Source organism: Macaca thibetana, chromosome 4 (assembly GCF_024542745.1).
Source record: "Macaca thibetana thibetana isolate TM-01 chromosome 4, ASM2454274v1, whole genome shotgun sequence".
NCBI lineage: Eukaryota > Metazoa > Chordata > Mammalia > Primates > Cercopithecidae > Macaca > Macaca thibetana.
This window is the reverse complement of record NC_065581.1, coordinates 166,801,819-166,819,686: the sequence shown is the minus strand read 5'-3', so window position 1 is coordinate 166,819,686 and position 17,868 is coordinate 166,801,819. Positions and strand designations below refer to the sequence as shown.

Genomic DNA, 17,868 nt, shown 5'->3' with positions numbered 1-17,868 from the left:
TGTCAATACACAGCATGCCATGGTGAGAACAAAGGGGAAGCCTGCAGGGCACCAGGAGAAGCACAGGCCTATCCTTATCTCTCTCTCTCTCCTTTTTTTTTTTTTTTTATGTAAAGGAGTTTAATTGAACAATGAACAATTCACGAATCAGGCAGCCTCTTAAGCCAGAATAGGCTCTGATACTCCTGTGCAGCTACATGGTGGAAGAAGATTCATTTTGTTCCATTCTTTGCTTCAAAGAGATTTATCCATTAGAGGCCGGGTGCAGTGGCTCACACTGTTATCCTAGCATTTTGGGAGGCTGAGGCAGGTGGATCATGAGGTCCAGGAGATTGAGACCATCCTGGTTAATGCAGTGAAACTCAGTCTCTACTAAAAATACAAAAAATTAGCCGGGCATGGTGGGGGGGGGCGGTGCCTGTAATCCCAGCTACTCAGGAGGCTGAGGCAGGAGAATGGCATGAACCCAGGAGGCAGAACTTGCAATGAGCCGAGATCACACCACTGCACTCCAGCCTGGGCAACAGAGCGAGACTCCATCTCAATAAATAAATAAATAAATAAATAAATAAATAAATAATCCATTAGAGAAATTCCAAAGACAGCAATGCTATTCTGCTGCATTTGAATAAACAATTTTACCCCTGAGTAAGGCAATGAGTGGTGATATGGTTTGGCTCTGTGTTCCCACCCAGATCTTACCTTGAATTGTAATCCCCATAATCTACACATGTCAAGGTAGGACCAGGTGGAGGCGACTGGGCCATGGGGTAAGAGTCCCCTATGCTGTTCTCCAGATAGCAAGTGAGTCTGGATGAGATCTGTTGGTTTTATAAACATCTGACACTTCCCCTTCTCTCTCCTGCTGCCATCTGAAGAAGGACATCTGGCACATCCCCTTTTCTCTCCTGCCACCATGTGAAGAAGGACATTTGGCAGTTCCCCTTCTCTCTCCTGTAGTCATGTGAAGAGGGACATCTGGCACTTCCCCTTCTCTCTCCTGTGGTCATGTGAAGAGGGACATCTGGCACTTCCCCTTCTCTCTCCTGTGGTCATGTGAAGAGGGACATCTGGCACTTCCCCTTCTCTCTCCTGCCGTCATGTGAAGGACATCTGGCACTTCCCCTTCTCTCTCCTGCCGTCATGTGAAGGAGGACACGTTTGCTTTCCCTTCTGCCATGATTGTAAGTTTCCTGAGGCCTCCCCAGCCATGTGGAACTGTGAGTCAATTAAGCCTCTTACCTTTATAAATTACCCTGTCTCGGTTATTTCTTCATAGTAGTATGAAAACAAACTAATACAAGTGGGTTACTATTTAACAGAGCAAAATTGTAAATAAAACATGAACTTCAACTATATTTTTAAAGAGCATATCAAAGAATGCTCCAAAAAGTAGCGTTTCATGGCAGATAATGTGTGTTCCTTAGGAGACGCTTTTAACATCAGAAATCTGACACTGGGATCTAATACTATTCTCCTCCGGAAATAAGGGGATTATACATTTTGAGTAACTTGATTACATCAGGAAAAGCATAGAGAAAAGATGCATTAAATAGGACAGAAACTCAAAACACTAAAGTGTGTCTGCTGAAATTCACACTTGAACAATGTATCTCAGGAATTTCCAAAAGCTAATTAACAACTAACAGGCAGTCCACTTATCCTTCTCTGTCAGAGAGGGAAACCTCTGACGTTTCTGAAAGATTGACCTTAATTTGACAAGTTAGAAGAGAACTACGAAAAAAAGTAAATCATGCTATCCGAGAAAACATCATAGGGGTTTCCATAGCCTGCGGTTATTCATCACAAGCAGGGTTTTGAGAGGTTTTCTACCTTGGTTGGTTATCCAGGTGTCCAAGTAGTTTGACATGCAGCTGATGCATCAGGGCACTGCAGCCTTCATCTGTCCAATTGAATTCTTAAGGAATTATCAGGAAGAACATAACTCAATTGCTCCTATCAGCTGGGCCATTTCCATTAGTCTTGCCTTTATTCTGGAAGTAACAACTGCAGTGCTCTGGCCAATATCCAACCTGGATAATTGGATTTTCCCTGTCTTGATCCCCCTTGGAATTAATTATCCTGCAGAAGCGATTTTTCACATTCACTCCTTCACTCTGCACAGTGTCCATGCTGCCCACACTGTCCAGGGTTCCCTGACTCCAAGGGCACTATCTGGGATGAGGGTGAAATGTTCTTGACATTGGCACAAGTCTGGAAAAGAGTTTACAAGAATTCTACCATAATCTTTTTAGACATAGGGAAAATTTTCGTATATATCAGTCTCCATTTTCCCAATATTTCAAACTGAAATAAGGTTGCTTTCTTGTTCAAGAGCATTCATTCCAGGGTCATAAACCTGCAATCCTCACAGCCAGGTCTCCTCTCCAGAGTACAGGAGCTGGATCTCTATTGACTTGCATCTCCCAGAACATTGGCAGGTGCCGCCTATGTAACAAGCATGTAATAAATATTTGCTCTCAAAATTAGAAAAGAAAGGGATTTGTAATTCTCATGAGAAGGTAAAGCAGAGAAGGCACCATGCAGTCTTAGTATTCTGCCAGCTTTGGGTTTAAAGACATAGGGGAATCAGGAAGATAAGCGCTTCCAATTGAAAACAATAAACATGACTCAGTGAAGAGATGAAATACAGATAGCTAAAGAACGCTCAAGGCATCTGACTTGCTTGGTTTGGTGGAGGGGAGAGACCACAGGCAAATATTACATGCAGGTAGAGCTGTGTGTTTCATGCCTTCTGAGCAACCTGGTGCAGGGGATCTGAAGACCTGAAGGTGGTGACCACCAACCTCAGGGAGCACAGAGCCCGTATGGGCAGGAACCTTGAGAGCGAGCTGGACAACAGCCTGCAGGAGCACAGTGACCATGACTGGTACGTAGAGTAAAAGGGCCGCAAGACACAGCGCATGTAAACTGAAGCTGTAGGCTTTCTAACCATGGCAGGCACCAGCTACACAAGGGACAGCTGGCTGTGGAGACCTTCTGATTCCAGGCAGAGGCCCCGCTGTCCGGACTGGCCTCACTGTGGTCTCATCTGAAGCGCACAGTCTCAGAGAAAGAAAGGCCCTTTTAGGAATGCCATGGTGGTTTCCTGCCTGAGTCAGTGGCAAACATGAAGTAAGTAAGCCTTGCATTATAGGAGGTTTTAATTAGATTACGGTAGAGCCTCAATCAATTCAGATGAGATAGGAAGGAAGTCTAAACTAATCACTGTAGGCCAGTTAAAAGCATACTTGTTATTCTCAAGTGTATACCGTACTTGGAAGGCTTTTAAAGTAGTTAATCATTTAGGATAAACTGCTTTAATAGAGTTAGGAATTATTTGCAATAGAATAACAATTGTTTAGAAATCAATTTAATATATTTGATAGTGTTGGAGACCAGTTTGTTCTAAAGTTATTTAAAGTGTTTCTGAAATATTGCTTATGCTATTAATTTGTCTGGCAGACGCCTTTCTCAGGATGAATGTAAATCTAAACTTTATTCCATCTCTCTTCTGCATAATCATAACTTTCAACGTAACGCAGGCCAAACTGGCCAGAGCTGACTGTCCCGTTGTCGTTCAGAATGCTCCCTGCTGTCTTTGGGAATTTTTTAAATGGCACTTTATCTTTAAAAATCTGGCTCTAAAGGAAACCATATATGAACACCAGCCACATTGCTTCTAAAATAACTCAACAATGTGATGTTGCAGTCACCAGCGCTGCCCAGAACTCAAGTTCCCTGATCCATGCTGATGGTCATTTTGTGTCAGGTCATCTAACACTTGGTTCTCTGACATTCTAGCAAATTCCTGGGTATTTTAAGATTAAGATATTTATTGTCCTATTATGTTGAAAAAAAAAAACAAATAAAATTGAAGCCCATAAATTTCAGAAATTGGTTCCTAGTCTAGTGGAGTCTATGGAGTAGTGGTTGAAGGGCACTCCAGCTTTTCTGCCATCGCTATCTCTCCCCGGCCGGATGCCCGTGAGCCTGCTGTGTCGAGAGCCCATAATCCCCACAGGAGATGACGGCACCTTCCCCGTCGCCTAAGCTGGGCTGCTGACGTCTTGAGAGCGCCGTCTTCCTGTCTGCATCTGTGCCCACCCCATGGGGGACATTCCCAGCCCTTCCATCGTCATTCCCTGGCCCTGTCTTAACTCTTACAACCTCTCCTCAACTCTCCTCTTTTTCTTTTTGAGATGGAGACTCGCTCTGTCGCCTAGGCTGGAGTGCAGGGGTGCGATCTCTGCTCACTGCCAGCTCCGCCCCCCAGGGTCACACCATTCTCCTGCCTCAGCCTCCCATGTAGCTGGCACTACAGGTGCCCGCCACCACGCCTGGCTAATTTTTCTTTTTGTAGTTTTAGTAGAGACGGGGTTTCACCGTGTTAGCCAGGATGGTCTCGATCTCCTGACCTCATGATCCGCCGGTCTCAGCCTCCCAAAGTGCTGGGATTACAGGTGTGAGCCACCGCACCGGGCCAACTCTCCTCTTAATGCCACTACTCGCCTCTCCTCAACTCGCCTCTTCATGCCACTACACTGGCTCTTTGCCATTGGATGCCCAATGAATTGCAAGCCGTGTGTTGTTACTAATACAGACCAGCTGGTTTGTAGGGCCCAATGCGAAATGGAGCATGGGACCCTCGCATTTAAAAATTAATTAGTTGATGGTGGTGATAGCACAACAATAAAGTGAGGGTCCTGTTGGAGTACTGGGCCCCGGGGCAATGCTCCAGGCCACTCCCGTGCAGCCGGCCTTGCGCTAATAATACGCCATAGGACAGATCTGTTTTCTTGGATGGGAAATAAATGGGTGGATTAACAATCTCAGATTATGTTATCCCTGGCAGGCCCCACACACTTGGCAATCCATGTCAGCATGCCTCTCAGGGAAACAACCTGTGTCCTGTGGGCTGAAGGCGTGGCCCCTCAGCGAGGTACTGGACACATCCCCCACCTCTCCAAGCAGGCCATCCAATCAGGCGAGACACAGTCCCATGCATGGCAGAGAGAAGAAAACAGAAAGTGCACCGCCGTCAGGCCAGGAGGGGTCCCATCGGTCACAACAAGCAGTTCACATTTAATCTGGAGCAAGGAGACCCTGACGATCGGAAGCAACACAGGCCAGGTCTGGGGTTTCCAGACACCTCTTCTCGCTGCGTGGATGGGGATCAGAATCTACTTACAGTCTATTTGGAAACTCACCTGGAGGAAGCAGCGGGGCAGCCAGAGAGATGCGGGAGAGCTAGGAGCGGCGACAGGACTTGCCCAAGCGGATGTGAGTGTGGGACAAGAGCAGAGGGCCCCTGGCCCATCAGAGTCCTAAACTTTTGCTTGAAAGGTCGTGGGAGAAACCATGGCTCCAGTTTCCTGTCCTGTCTTCAGAGTCCACGAATGTAGTGCCCTGGGCCTGGGAGACCCGTCCTTGTGTGTGAGAAAAGCCCCTGCCCAGCCGCATCGGTGAGAAAGAGCCAGCCCACTCGGTTATTCACACCCAGCCGCCGAAGTGTCAATTAATAAACAGAAAAAGCGCCCAGCACTCTCCCGTACATAATTAGACATTTGTTAATCTTTCCTCTACATGTTGAGGAAAATAAAAAGCCTTTGTTTATTTAATTTCTCTTCTCCTGTTCTTGTTTTTTTGAGAATGATGAATTCCCACGTTCCCCCAAGCCTTCTCCAATGTCTCCTCACTCTTAAACATGGAGACAAAATATCAGCTAAAGGAAATATTGTAATAAAACCCCACTGAGAATTCTGCTGGCCTTGCTGCAAGAGTAGCCATATCGCTCCTTCGTAGTTCTCATCTTTCATGTGCCCTCTGCAGGGTGCATCCTGTCCCCCTTTTTTCCCAGGAGAAAAGGCAAGCGCTGAGTGAAAGGCTTGCTTCACCTGTGTCCCCTGCACCTGCTCAGGCTCCCTCAGCTGCTGGGGAGGAGCTCCCTGCGTCACCCCCCAGTGCAGCAGCATCTCAGGATGTTCCCACAGACACCAATTCTTGAAAACCACCTTTTCCCAACCGCTTGAGTCCTCAGCACCCCTCATCCCTGCTGTTCCTGTCCCATGAAGCCTCCGGGATGGCAATTATATGTGTGATTCTTCTGAGTTTTTATTTGCAGCAGTCTTTCCTCAATAAAACTGATTTAATGGTCCATTTCACTGTTATGCTTCCTAAAAACTGCGATTTTCTTCAGAAGTGTTACTAATATTATTCATCTGCAAATTTAATTTCATATTTAGACCTCAAATTTAGTGGTCAAAAAATAAAATAATGTAGATTCAGCTCTCTCTTCCAAGTGGTGCCGTGTGGAATGGTCTCTTGCCGTATCTGGGACTCCCCATCCATACCCAAGAGGCTGAGTTGATATTCTTTAGGGATCATGCCACCAGACAGCTCTCAAAAGCAGAATGCCAGGTTAAAAATCCTCTGTCACGGACAGCCTCGCATCCCAGCCTCCTCGACACCTAGTCCTCGTCCCAGCCTCACAGGGCATCTGAGCCTGTGCCCTGAGCAGCTGGTTCTGGCATGAGCCTGTATGGACACAGAGTGCAGACAGCTCACCAAGCTACCCGCATTCCCAGGATTCCAGTATTATGTTTTGTTCCTAGCTCAGCTAAAATTTAGAAGACTCATGTCTGTAAATTCAGTTTTGATCTGACAGCAGAGATCACAGAAGTTGACATTTTCAGTGGGCAGAATATTGACACCTCATGTCACCTTTGCGAGGCTCTCAAAGGCCACCAAGCGAGGTCCTGGACGGCTCCTGTCTGCTTTGTAGAAAAGGTAAACACCGAGGTCCTTACATGTCACATGATACCTGGCAGGAACGTGTTGCTCCTGGTCTAATTACCTTTTGGAAAATGTCCTAAGCTCCACTTAGGGTGAGGTAAGGATCATTATATGCTCTCTCAGAAAACCATAATTAATCTTGAAAAAAATTAGAATAGTGCTAAAATCTGTTTGAAAAATCCAGTGGCTGCCTCTAAGGTTTCTACACGAGTCAAAGACTATAATTACGCCGGCAATTTGTGGCCCCAAGAAAAGAGATGCTCCTGGATGTAGATGTGAAGAGGCCCAGTGCCGTGCCCTTTAGGGAGAGGACTTGACCATTCATGAAGGCTGCTGGGTCCACAGAGCTTCCAGAGACACCTGGGTGAGAGGCTGTTTGACCAAAATAAAGACCATTTCCTAGACTGCGTGCCAGGTGGAGAAGCTCTGGGGACCCAGGAGAGGACCCTGGCTTGGGCGACAGGGCAGTAACAGAGGGGCCATGCCCAGGGTGCCCAGGCTCCCTGAGGGGCTCCTCATGCCACCCCCTCTGTCCTCACTCTGGTGCCATTGCTGAACCACCAACACCAGGACACCCACAGAAAGACAGTGCAGTTTTTCCCTGAGCTGGTGGAGGAAGGAATGGCTCCCAGAAGACGTCAGACTTCCCCTGCACCTTCCTGACCCCCAGGGCCCAGCTCCCGTGCTGCCTTCGGGGAAGCCTAGACCACAGTGCCTGAGAGTGAGATCAGACTGCACGCAGCGCAGTTCGTCATGATCAGGAAAACGGGGCTGTTCCCCGCCAGTGTAGACCGAAACAAAGCAACACCCACAGGAAAGCCAGTCTGCTCATTCGACTAAGACTGCTCCTGAGAATGAGAGTCAGCCGGAAAAACCACATCCGAGGGTGAAAGACACAATTGCATGATCAGGAAACGTGAGAGGAAGGCCATGAAATCACTTATTTTGACTTCACTTTAGATCAAAGTCTCCATTGTAAGTTTTTGAGCCAACTCCCCTCGGCAGATGCTCCTGCCCTGAACCCGCCGGCGACTCGGCCCGCTCTGCTCTGGACAGGTGCATCTCCCTGCACCTCTGTCTTTCCCTGCATCTCCTCTCCGCGAAGGTCATGCCAATGGCCTTTTGCCACGCCGAGGGCCTCCGAGCCTGAATCACAAATGCAGCTGGCGCCGCAGCTAAAGCAAGCAAGGGGCTGTGCTGGCTCTTTCCCCTCTCACTCAGCAAGAGGGGCCCTGAGGACTGACGGAGATCACGAACCCAGCGCCGCTGTTTGAGTAAAGGCTGGGGTCACCCTCTCCCCGGATGAGATCACGAACCCAGCGCCGCTGTTTGAGTAAAGGCTGGGGTCACCCTCTCCCCGGATGAGATCACGAACCCAGCGCTGCTGTTTGAGTAAAGGCTCCAGTCACCCTCTCCCCGGATGGAGATCACAAACCCAGTGCTGCTGTTTGAGTAAAGGCTGGGGTCACCCTCTCCCCGGATGAGATCACGAACCCAGCGCTGCTGTTTGAGTAAAGGCTGGGGTCACCCTCTCCCCGGATGAGATCACGAACCCAGTGCTGCTGTTTGAGTAAAGGCTCCAGTCACCCTCTCCCCGGACGAGATCACGAACCCAGCGCTGCTGTTTGAGTAAAGGCTGGGGTCACCCTCTCCCCGGATGAGATCACGAAACCCAGCGCTGCTGTTTGAGTAAAGGCTGGGGTCACCCTCTCCCCGGATGAGATCACGAACCCAGCGCTGCTGTTTGAGTAAAGGCTGGGGTCACCCTCTCCCCGGATGAGATCACGAACCCAGCGCCGCTGTTTGAGTAAAGGCTGGGGTCACCCTCTCCCCGGATGAGATCACGAACCCAGCGCTGCTGTTTGAGTAAAGGCTGGGGTCACCCTCTCCCCGGATGAGATCACGAACCCAGCGCCGCTGTTTGAGTAAAGGCTCCAGTCACCCTCTCCCCGGATGAGATCACGAACCCAGCGCCGCTGTTTGAGTAAAGGCTGGGGTCACCCTCTCCCCTGACGGAGATCACGAACCCAGCACTGCTGTCTGAGTAAAGGCTGGGGTCACCCTCTCCCCGGATGAGATCACAAACCCAGTGCTGCTGTTTGAGTAAAGGCTGGGGTCACCCTCTCCCCGGATGGAGATCACAAACCCAGCCCTGCTGTTTGAGTAAAGACTGGGGTCACCCTCTCCCCGGATGAGATCACGAACCCAGCGCTGCTGTTTGAGTAAAGACTGGGGTCACCCTCTCCCCGGATGGAGATCACAAACCCAGCGCTGCTGTTTGAGTAAAGACTGGGGTCACCCTCTCCCCGGATGGAGATCACAAACCCAGCGCTGCTGTTTGAGTAAAGGCTGGGGTCACCCTCTCCCCGGATGAGATCACGAACCCAGCGCCGCTGTTTGAGTAAAGGCTCCAGTCACCCTCTCCCCGGATGAGATCACGAACCCAGTGCTGCTGTTTGAGTAAAGGCTCCAGTCACCCTCTCCCCGGATGAGATCACGAACCCAGCGCTGCTGTTTGAGTAAAGGCTGGGGTCACCCTCTCCCCGGATGAGATCACGAACCCAGCGCCGCTGTTTGAGTAAAGGCTCCAGTCACCCTCTCCCCGGATGAGATCACGAACCCAGCGCTGCTGTTTGAGTAAAGGCTCCAGTCACCCTCTCCCCGGATGGAGATCACAAACCCAGTGCTGCTGTTTGAGTAAAGACTGGGGTCACCCTCTCCCCGGATGAGATCACGAACCCAGCGCTGCTGTTTGAGTAAAGACTGGGGTCACCCTCTCCCCGGATGGAGATCACAAACCCAGCGCTGCTGTTTGAGTAAAGGCTGGGGTCACCCTCTCCCCAGATGAGATCACGAACCCAGTGACACTCTTCAAGTAAAGGCTCAGGTCATCCTCTCCCCACACTGGGAAGCCCATTCAAGACCAGTGCTGCAGGGCCCTAGATAAGCAAAACCACATGGCTAGTAAGTCAAAGCTTACCAATATCACTCAGTACAGATTAGCCAAAAAGGTCTTCTCGTAGGAAAAGAAAACCACCTACATCCTTCGTTCCCACCTCGCAGATGCCGGGAACACAGAGATGCAGTCTCTACCTCCCCAGGGACCCTGAGAGGCACGGGGCAGAGCGTGCAAGTCCACCCCCACACCACACAATGTGCCCCACCAGGTGGGAACACGCTGGACAGGTGCATGTGAGTGGCCAGCCACCTGGGCATCCCAAGGAAGTCATCCTGAAGGATGCATGGGAGCCATAGGGGCTAAGAGAGATGCAGCTCAAGCAGAGGGAAGAATTCCTGCAAGGCTCAGACACGGGAGCCACGGTGGGGCCCAGACACGGGAGCCACAGCAGGACCTGACAAGAGAGCCACAGCTGGGCCTGACACGGGAGCCACCGTGGGTCTTGGACACAGGAGCTACAGCAGGGCCGGACGCGGGAGCCACAGTGGGTCCTGGACACAGGAGCCATGGTGGGGCATGAACAAGGGAGCCATGGCAGGGCCCAAGAGACACACCACGGCCCCAACACAGGAACCACAGCTCAATGCAAGTGTGTGGTTCTCCAGCCTCACAAGAGGACCTGGGAGGATGTCAGGGGGCTGTGGAGGCTGGAGAAACAGAGTAACCTTATTATTTAAAACACCAACCGGAGTGTGATCAGAGATGCCAGGGCAAGATAAAGGTAGGTGAACTTGTCCAAGAAGAAGGTGTGGTTTTTAAAAAGGTCTGGTCTAAGAAGATCTGGTGTAGGAAGGTGTGGTTTAAGAAGGTGCAGTTTAAGGTGTGGTTAGGAAGGTGTGGTTTTGTGTCTCTTTTTAGAATTTCTGCTACAGAGGACACAATAGTCCCAGGAGGAAACCTACCAATGAAAGAATCTTCAAAAGCCAAAACGCTGACCCAGTCCTCACTATGTAGCCTCTTAAGCCAGACCTTGATCTCCTGTGCCACATAATAAAATGATGCCCTCCAAAGATTCAGTGGTCATTTGCTGCCAAACACCTGCTAAGTGTCCTACATAAGATGTGAATAAGTATTTGGTGACGCATACACGGCTCACCCCACATAAGTGAATTTTGTGTGAAAATATTATCAGCTTTACATGGAAAATAAAGGACCTCCACTGGCAAAACCTTAGAAAAGCAACTTCAAAAGAAAACAGTACCTTTTAAGAAGAAAATATGTTAGCCTACATGGGACTTGAAGGATCTTTCTACTCAGATGTTGTCATGTTATTTTGGAAATAGGTTTCTCCTCTCTACCAGGAACAGCCTCTATCCTGGAGCTATTTTAAGACCTACTTGTTTTTTCCTAATAAGGATAATTATCTCCAAATAATCAAAATAATTAAGTGGTCATGAACAGCGCACTCCCAAACATCACAGCAACAGCACAAGCTGACCTTTGCACAGTCTGCGTCACGCGGCTTCGGTGCCTCAGCAACCTGGTTTTCGTTTGAGGTGCAGGCAAGGAAACGCCGTCTTCGTCGTGAGCATCTAACCATCCTTCTCCTCCCGTCTTAGCAGAGAGGAGCATGGTTTCTGTAGCCCTAACGTGCCCATCCTCACAGTGTGGGATGCTCTCTCTCCGAACGGCACGTGTGACACTCAGAGAAGTGTCATCATTCCATGTTTCATTCCATCCACAATGACATCATTCCATGTTTCTCAATATCAGGAACCAGTTGTTCTCACTGGACAAACGACTGTGTCATCTTTACATCAGTAGTCTGGGTCTGGAGTGTAACAGATGCGATTCCACCGTGAAAAGGTCTTCCTACCACGTGCACTCCTGAGGGGCAGCAGAAGCCATCCCCTGTCGTGGTCCCTTTTACCAATGAGAAGCACAACGTGACTTCCATAAATTGCACTCGTACCGCATGTGTGAAGACCACAGTGCAGCTTGGCTTAGAAGCCATGCAACTTTGTGTTATAGAAAAAAAACATAAGTTAAGAGTCTTGGACCATTCAAGAAGTACCCTAGGGGCAAGAGACAGACTGAAGTTTATGTGACAAGGTCAAGACCAACCAAAACCAGCAAATGTTTGTTGAGGGCTTTCCATGCAGCAAGCACGTGAGAAGTTCATTACGTCTTTTAAGGAAACATCTTGCCCACCAATATTAAACTCGGACTTCAGAGACAAGAGATTACACCAGATAAGGGAGGAGGAGAACTCCCTCCTGACAGAGCCATCAGGGGGATGGAATTCAGCCAGCAGCTGAGCATAGCCTGCAGACACGGTGTCAAAGGCAAACCACCCTTCACTAGGCGTGTGCATGGACGGGTGTCGTGTTCACACCGTCATGCTCTCTTCCCCCACCCTCACCTGCAAGATCCAGAAAGAAGCTGATTGGTTCAACAGAAAGCAAGTTGATTGCTCACACAAGGACCATACTCTGATTTAAAAAAAAAAAAAAAAATAGTAGAACCAACAGATTCCTCAAACCTGCCTCACAAGGAAGACACTGGGGAGGTACACGGCTGGGAAACCATGAAGAACTAAGACAAAGACAGCTCCAAACAAGCCAAGTCAGTCAACAGCGCAGTGTTTACCAAGAGCTGGCAGAACAGCCGCGCTGCGTGTCCCCGGGACCACGTTCCGCCCTCTGCTTCCCCGTGTCAAGCATTTTCGTTACTAATGTTGTGGAATCGCTACGAACACGTAGCAATGAAAAATGTATACACTGTGGATATTCTGCTCTCCTCTGTCCTCATTTACAAACCGAACATCTTTACTTTTTACAATTTAAAACCCTTTCTATCAATGACAGTACAAACAGTACAGGAACCACAAAAATTTACTAATCAGGAATTCATCCAGTTTCTGCAAGAGACCAAGATCAAGCACGCACTCTAAACAAAGTACACGGTAGTGTGATTTTCATGTCTCTGAGACGTTGGTTAAACATACACGATCTGGAGATATTCAGAGAAAAAAAGGTCAAAATGAAACAAACGGCAAGTAGCTCTGAAGCTTCTCAATGATATCAAATTCACCCCATGATGACTTTTTTTGACCGCATTTTTCAATTATTGTAAATTTTAATTCACCTCTGTTTCATTCCAATATTTCTTTGTAATTAAACTCAATACATACATTCAACTCATGTTTTCTTAAAACCTAAACTTTAGCTTCATGAACTATTGATTCAATGCAAAAGGAATGTCAGAAAATGACAGTGAAACGTAGGTAGAATCAATAAAGGGTTCTTTGGGCTGTGGGGTTCGGGAACATCTGGAGATGTTGGGGTGCTGTGTGATCTGATTTGTGAGGGGTCCTTTCTTTCTCTTCCATGTCTGACCTTCCATACACAGCAGCAGGGAGGAGCCCCTCAGGTGCTCCCAGTGTGGCTCCTGGACCCCTGTCTCCCTGCACGGACTCAGCGCCCTCTGCAAGGAGGCAAGAGGCCCCAGAGTCAGACAGGCCGCCTGGGAAATGGTCAGGTAAACTCTTTTTCATTCTACATTTGCAGGAAACTTCATGATGGAGCCTGTGGATTCGGGCCACACTTGTGGGTGCTACTCACCTTGTAGCTGGCGGCCCTTGTACAGGTCCCGGGCTTTGGCTGGGTGGGCCCTGGCCGTGTTGTCACATTTCGGCTGCTCATACCTATGGGCAGGGGGAAGGCAGGGGAAGAAGAGAGAAAACAATGGGCTTGAGACGGGCTGTGGTTTGTCTTCCATTTCTGCAGTGTCCTACCCCAGCATACAGCGTGACCTGTGGCTCTCATGCTGCAACACCCATGACCTCACTCCTTTCTGTCACCTTTGTGGACATTTGGCAGATAAAACTATTCTTACAGTCAGTAGGAAGAAGCACACTGTGACTTCAATCACACTGCAGGGCCGTCTCTCCATCGGTCTCTGAAACGAATCTCATCTAGCAGCTGCCAAGTGCCCACACCTCTGCTCCTCCTACTGCAGCGCCCACGCCTCCGCTCCTCCTACTGCAGCGCCCACGCCTCCGCTCCTCCTACTGCAGCGCCCACGCCTCCGCTCCTCCTACTGCAGCGCCCACGCCTCCGCTCCTCCTACTGCAGCGCCCACGCCTCCGCTCCTCCTACTGCAGGGCTGTATGGAGCAGCGTCCACACCTCCCCTCCTCCTACTGCAGGGCTGTATGGAGCAGCGTCCACACCTCCCCTCCTCCTACTGCAGGGCTGTATGGAGCAGTGTCCGCACCTCCCCTCCTACTGCAGCGTCCGCACCTCCCCTCCTCCTACTGCAGGGCTGTATGGAGCAGCGTCCACACCTCCGCTCCTCCTACTGCAGCGTCCACACCTCCGCTCCTCCTACTGCAGTGTCCACACCTCCCCTCCTCCTACTGCAGGACTGTATGGAGCAGCGTCCACACCTCCCCTCCTCCTACTGTAAGGCTGTATGGAGCAGCGTCCACACCTCCCCTCCTCCTACTGCAGGGCTGTATGGAGCAGCGTCCACACCTCCCCTCCTCCTACTGCAGGACTGTATGGAGCAGCGTCCACACCTCCCCTCCTCCTACTGTAAGGCTGTATGGAGCAGCGTCCACACCTCCCCTCCTCCTACTGCAAGGCTGTATGGAGCAGCGTCCACACCTCCCCTCCTCCTACTGCAAGGCTGTATGGAGCAGCGTCCACACCTCCCCTCCTCCTACTGCAAGGCTGTATGGAGCAGCGTCCACACCTCCCCTCCTCCTACTGCAAGGCTGTATGGAGCAGCGTCCACACCTCCCCTCCTCCTACTGCAAGGCTGTATGGAGCAGCGTCCACACCTCCCCTCCTCCTACTGCAAGGCTGTATGGAGCAAGCACTTGAGTTGTTTCATCAGAGCAGGAGCGTGTGCACGAGGACAGAGGGTGTGACCACTACCCCCACCCTGCCCAAGGAAAGGACACAAAGGACTTCAGGATTTAGATTCCTGTAGCACCAAAGGCCAACTCATCTCCAATCCACCTCATGAAGCTACAAAAGTTTCCCTCAGTGTTAATAAAAAAAAAAAAAAAAAAAAAAAAAAGACTCTCTGGTCCCACTTAGCATCAATGGCAAACTGCAGGTGAAGTCCTGAACAGGTGGGGCTGACATCCAAGAGGGCAGGTGCCCTGGCTGCTGCGGCTGCAGGGCTCGTGGGAGCAGGTGTCTCCGTGGTTCTATTGAATTTGCGGTGGGAACCAGGGCGCCTGTCCCTAAGGGTGTCAGATCCAAATCCGGATAAACAGCTCATAAACACTGACATATGCGTGCCGTTCAGCAGCGCTTGACCAAGGCCTGCTTTGCTCAGGTTTTATCCTTGTCCTGGGTGTAAGGCAAGGGGACCCGTCTCACGCAGACCACCAGCCTCATCCAGCGGAGGAGGTGGACATTTAAATAGAGCGCGGGCCACCATGAGAACCTGCCTCCCGGAGCCCCCACCCCAAAGGAGGACGACCTTCTGCACAGAAGTCCTTCACCGCGGCTTTCACCAAGAAGTGGAGCTTCTCACCGGCACGAAGGAGACGCAGGGGAGGTGCGTTACTGGGAGATGGGAGATTCCTGGGTCAGCGCACCCACTGCCCCTTCCTGTGGACTCGCAGGACCCCAGACGGCCCACACCAACCTTCCTCCTTTCCCCTCCACTCAGCTGACCTCACGCTGGATGGCGGCTCCCCAGCCCGCGCCCCTCCCGTCCATGCGTGTCAGGCACGTGGAATCCTTCGTGGAGGCCTCCTCAGGCCCTGGCAAGTGACACACTGGGAGACACAGAGTCCGCCGGCACCGTCATGGGGCACAGGCGCAGTCTTGGGGCTCCGGAAAGACTCCTTGGAAAATGAGGAAGATAAGCAGGAGGCCGGCAGGAGGGGTGTGGGAGGAACGTGCCGGTCCGCAGCCCTGAGGTGGTCAGGAGGCCAGAGTTCTGCCAGTTCTCATCCTCTCCCTCTGCCCTAGTTTCCTTTTTCATTCTTAAAGAAAGGGCTACAAGATCCTATTTACCTCACAGAGATCATTTTAGGTTCTATTTTTTTCATTGCTTACATGCTTTTTAGTCATAGAAAATAAAACGAAATTTCTCTCTAAAGGGACATATGTGAAGTGTTCTAACAGAGGCCCCAGAGAGTCCAGCAGTCCCAGATAAAGGACCCCACCCAGCTGTCATAAGAGTCAGGAACCTCACACTCCTGCCGCCTTTGGCCCCCAGTAGCCTCTTTGATACCAGAAAACGTGCCGCCCCAGTCACACGAACTTAATTTATCTTTTTGAAATGTTGTTTTTGAAATGAAAGTCTCTGACACATTCTGGCAAACAATTAAGTTATCACATTCTAAGCAAAAGCCATCCTGGCTAACACGTGCAACCCCATCTCTACTAAAAATACAAAAAAAAAAAAAAAAAAAAATTAGCCAGGCATGGTGGCAGGAGCCTGTAGTCCCAGCAACTCAGGAGGCTGAGGCAGGAGAATGGCGTGAACCCGGGAGGCGGAGCTTGCAGTGAGCAGAGATGGCGCCACTGCACTCCAGCCTGGGCGACAGAGCGAGACTCCGTCTCAAAAAAAAAAAAAAAAGATGTGGGGATGGGGGTCAGCCCCAAGAGGTTACAACAAAGGTGAACTCAGTAAAGAACCTGTTACCTAGCCAGGAATCTCCTAATGCAGCTGCTGCTGCGGCCGGCAGGTGAGGACCTGTTACCCAGCCAGGTATCTCCTAATGCAGCTGCTGCTGCGGCCGGCAGGTGAAAAGTAAAACATTCACCCAGAGATGATGTGTACAAGAAGCTGGCTTCCTGAGGGATTAGTAAGCTCTTATTTTTACCCATGCATGTTAAATCTGTAGAACTAGGGCGCTCTCAGGGCTGAAAGATCCTCACTTCAAGCTCTGGGGCAGCGTCTTGGGGGCTGAACTGAGACCTACATTAGAATGGACACCTTCCTACCTGAGGGCTTGTGAAGGGTGAGCTGCAAAAAGCCAGGCAAATGTCCTAGCTCGGAATGGATGACGTAGACTCTGAGGATAGAGTCCCAGCCCTCAGGGGCCATCTTGCTTCTCAGAGTATCGGAGGGCACACCTGGTTGGAGCCCTGGACTGCTCTGTAGCGTTAGAAAAAGGAAGTGTTAACATGAACTCTGAGTTGTGCTCCTGAAGCCCTTCAGGATCAGTACTTTTATCCTTCACACGGGCAGCATGAGACTAGATCATTTCTTACCCTCATTCCGAATCTCCTAGCTCCAAAGCAATCTGGAAGCCCGCCACCCTGGATGGGCATTTCGGTTTTGTTCCAAATTTGGGCTAGAGGTAGGTTGCAAATCTCATCACTGATGTTAATATAAAAAAATATATTTAAGTGACAGTATTCTGCTTCTTTTACTGAGTAGCGTGAAATGCCCATGACTTGAAGAATTGGCATTCTCAAGACAGGAGAAAGAGGAGAAATAAGTCCGTTAATTTCAGCTTTGACCTACATCACCATTCTTTTTCAATAGGTTTAGTTTAACTTATTTGTATAAGAAAAAACACAAATGTCTCTTCTGTCATTGCCCATCAGATACCAGGCTCTCTGCCAGGGAGAAATGCAGTCCTGTGCCCACACGACCCTCTGCTCACCCCACTGAGAGCCACGTGCTGGGGTTGGAGAACAGAGGCTACATACCTCACTGAGACACATGCTCTGGGGTCAGGGAACAGAGGCTGCCCAGATGTGAGGTAGGAACAGCCAGCGGATGGATGGCAGACAGACGAAGCCTTCATCAGCCTCTCTGTTCTGGGCACAAATGCAGAATCTGGCCATCGGCCTGACTCAGCTCAGTCCGACAGCCCCTTCCCACTCTCTCCCCACTACTGTTAGTGGCCCAGGGGAAACTTGCCCCTTGGCTCCCACCTGGACTCTACCATTCATGGGGACCTGCACTCATGACAGGTGCCTGGACCCCTCCTTCTGGGATCTGCAAACAATGACCAAGATGCCAATTTTGACACAAAAGTCAGGAGCACTAGGAAGGGCTGAAGCCTCTGCCCCTCCTCATGTCTCCTTCAAAGTGATGGCTCCAACTAGGAACTGCACCAGAGCAAGCTGCCCCCGCCCCCGGCTCGTCTAGACAGAGTGGCATGTGTCTGTGGTCCTTGGGATGAGTCCA

At 50.2% G+C, this 17,868-nt stretch overlaps 1 protein-coding gene across 1 annotated transcript in view; it reads right to left on the bottom strand.

Moving 5' to 3' along the window:
* Positions 1–17,868, bottom strand: part of SMOC2 (SPARC related modular calcium binding 2) — a 225,114-nt gene that overhangs the window by 45,673 nt on the left and 161,573 nt on the right. The window contains exon 9 of the mRNA XM_050787103.1: positions 13,318–13,400. Within this exon, the coding sequence (XP_050643060.1) occupies positions 13,318–13,400 (83 nt within the window). The remainder of the gene's footprint in view (positions 1–13,317; positions 13,401–17,868) is intronic.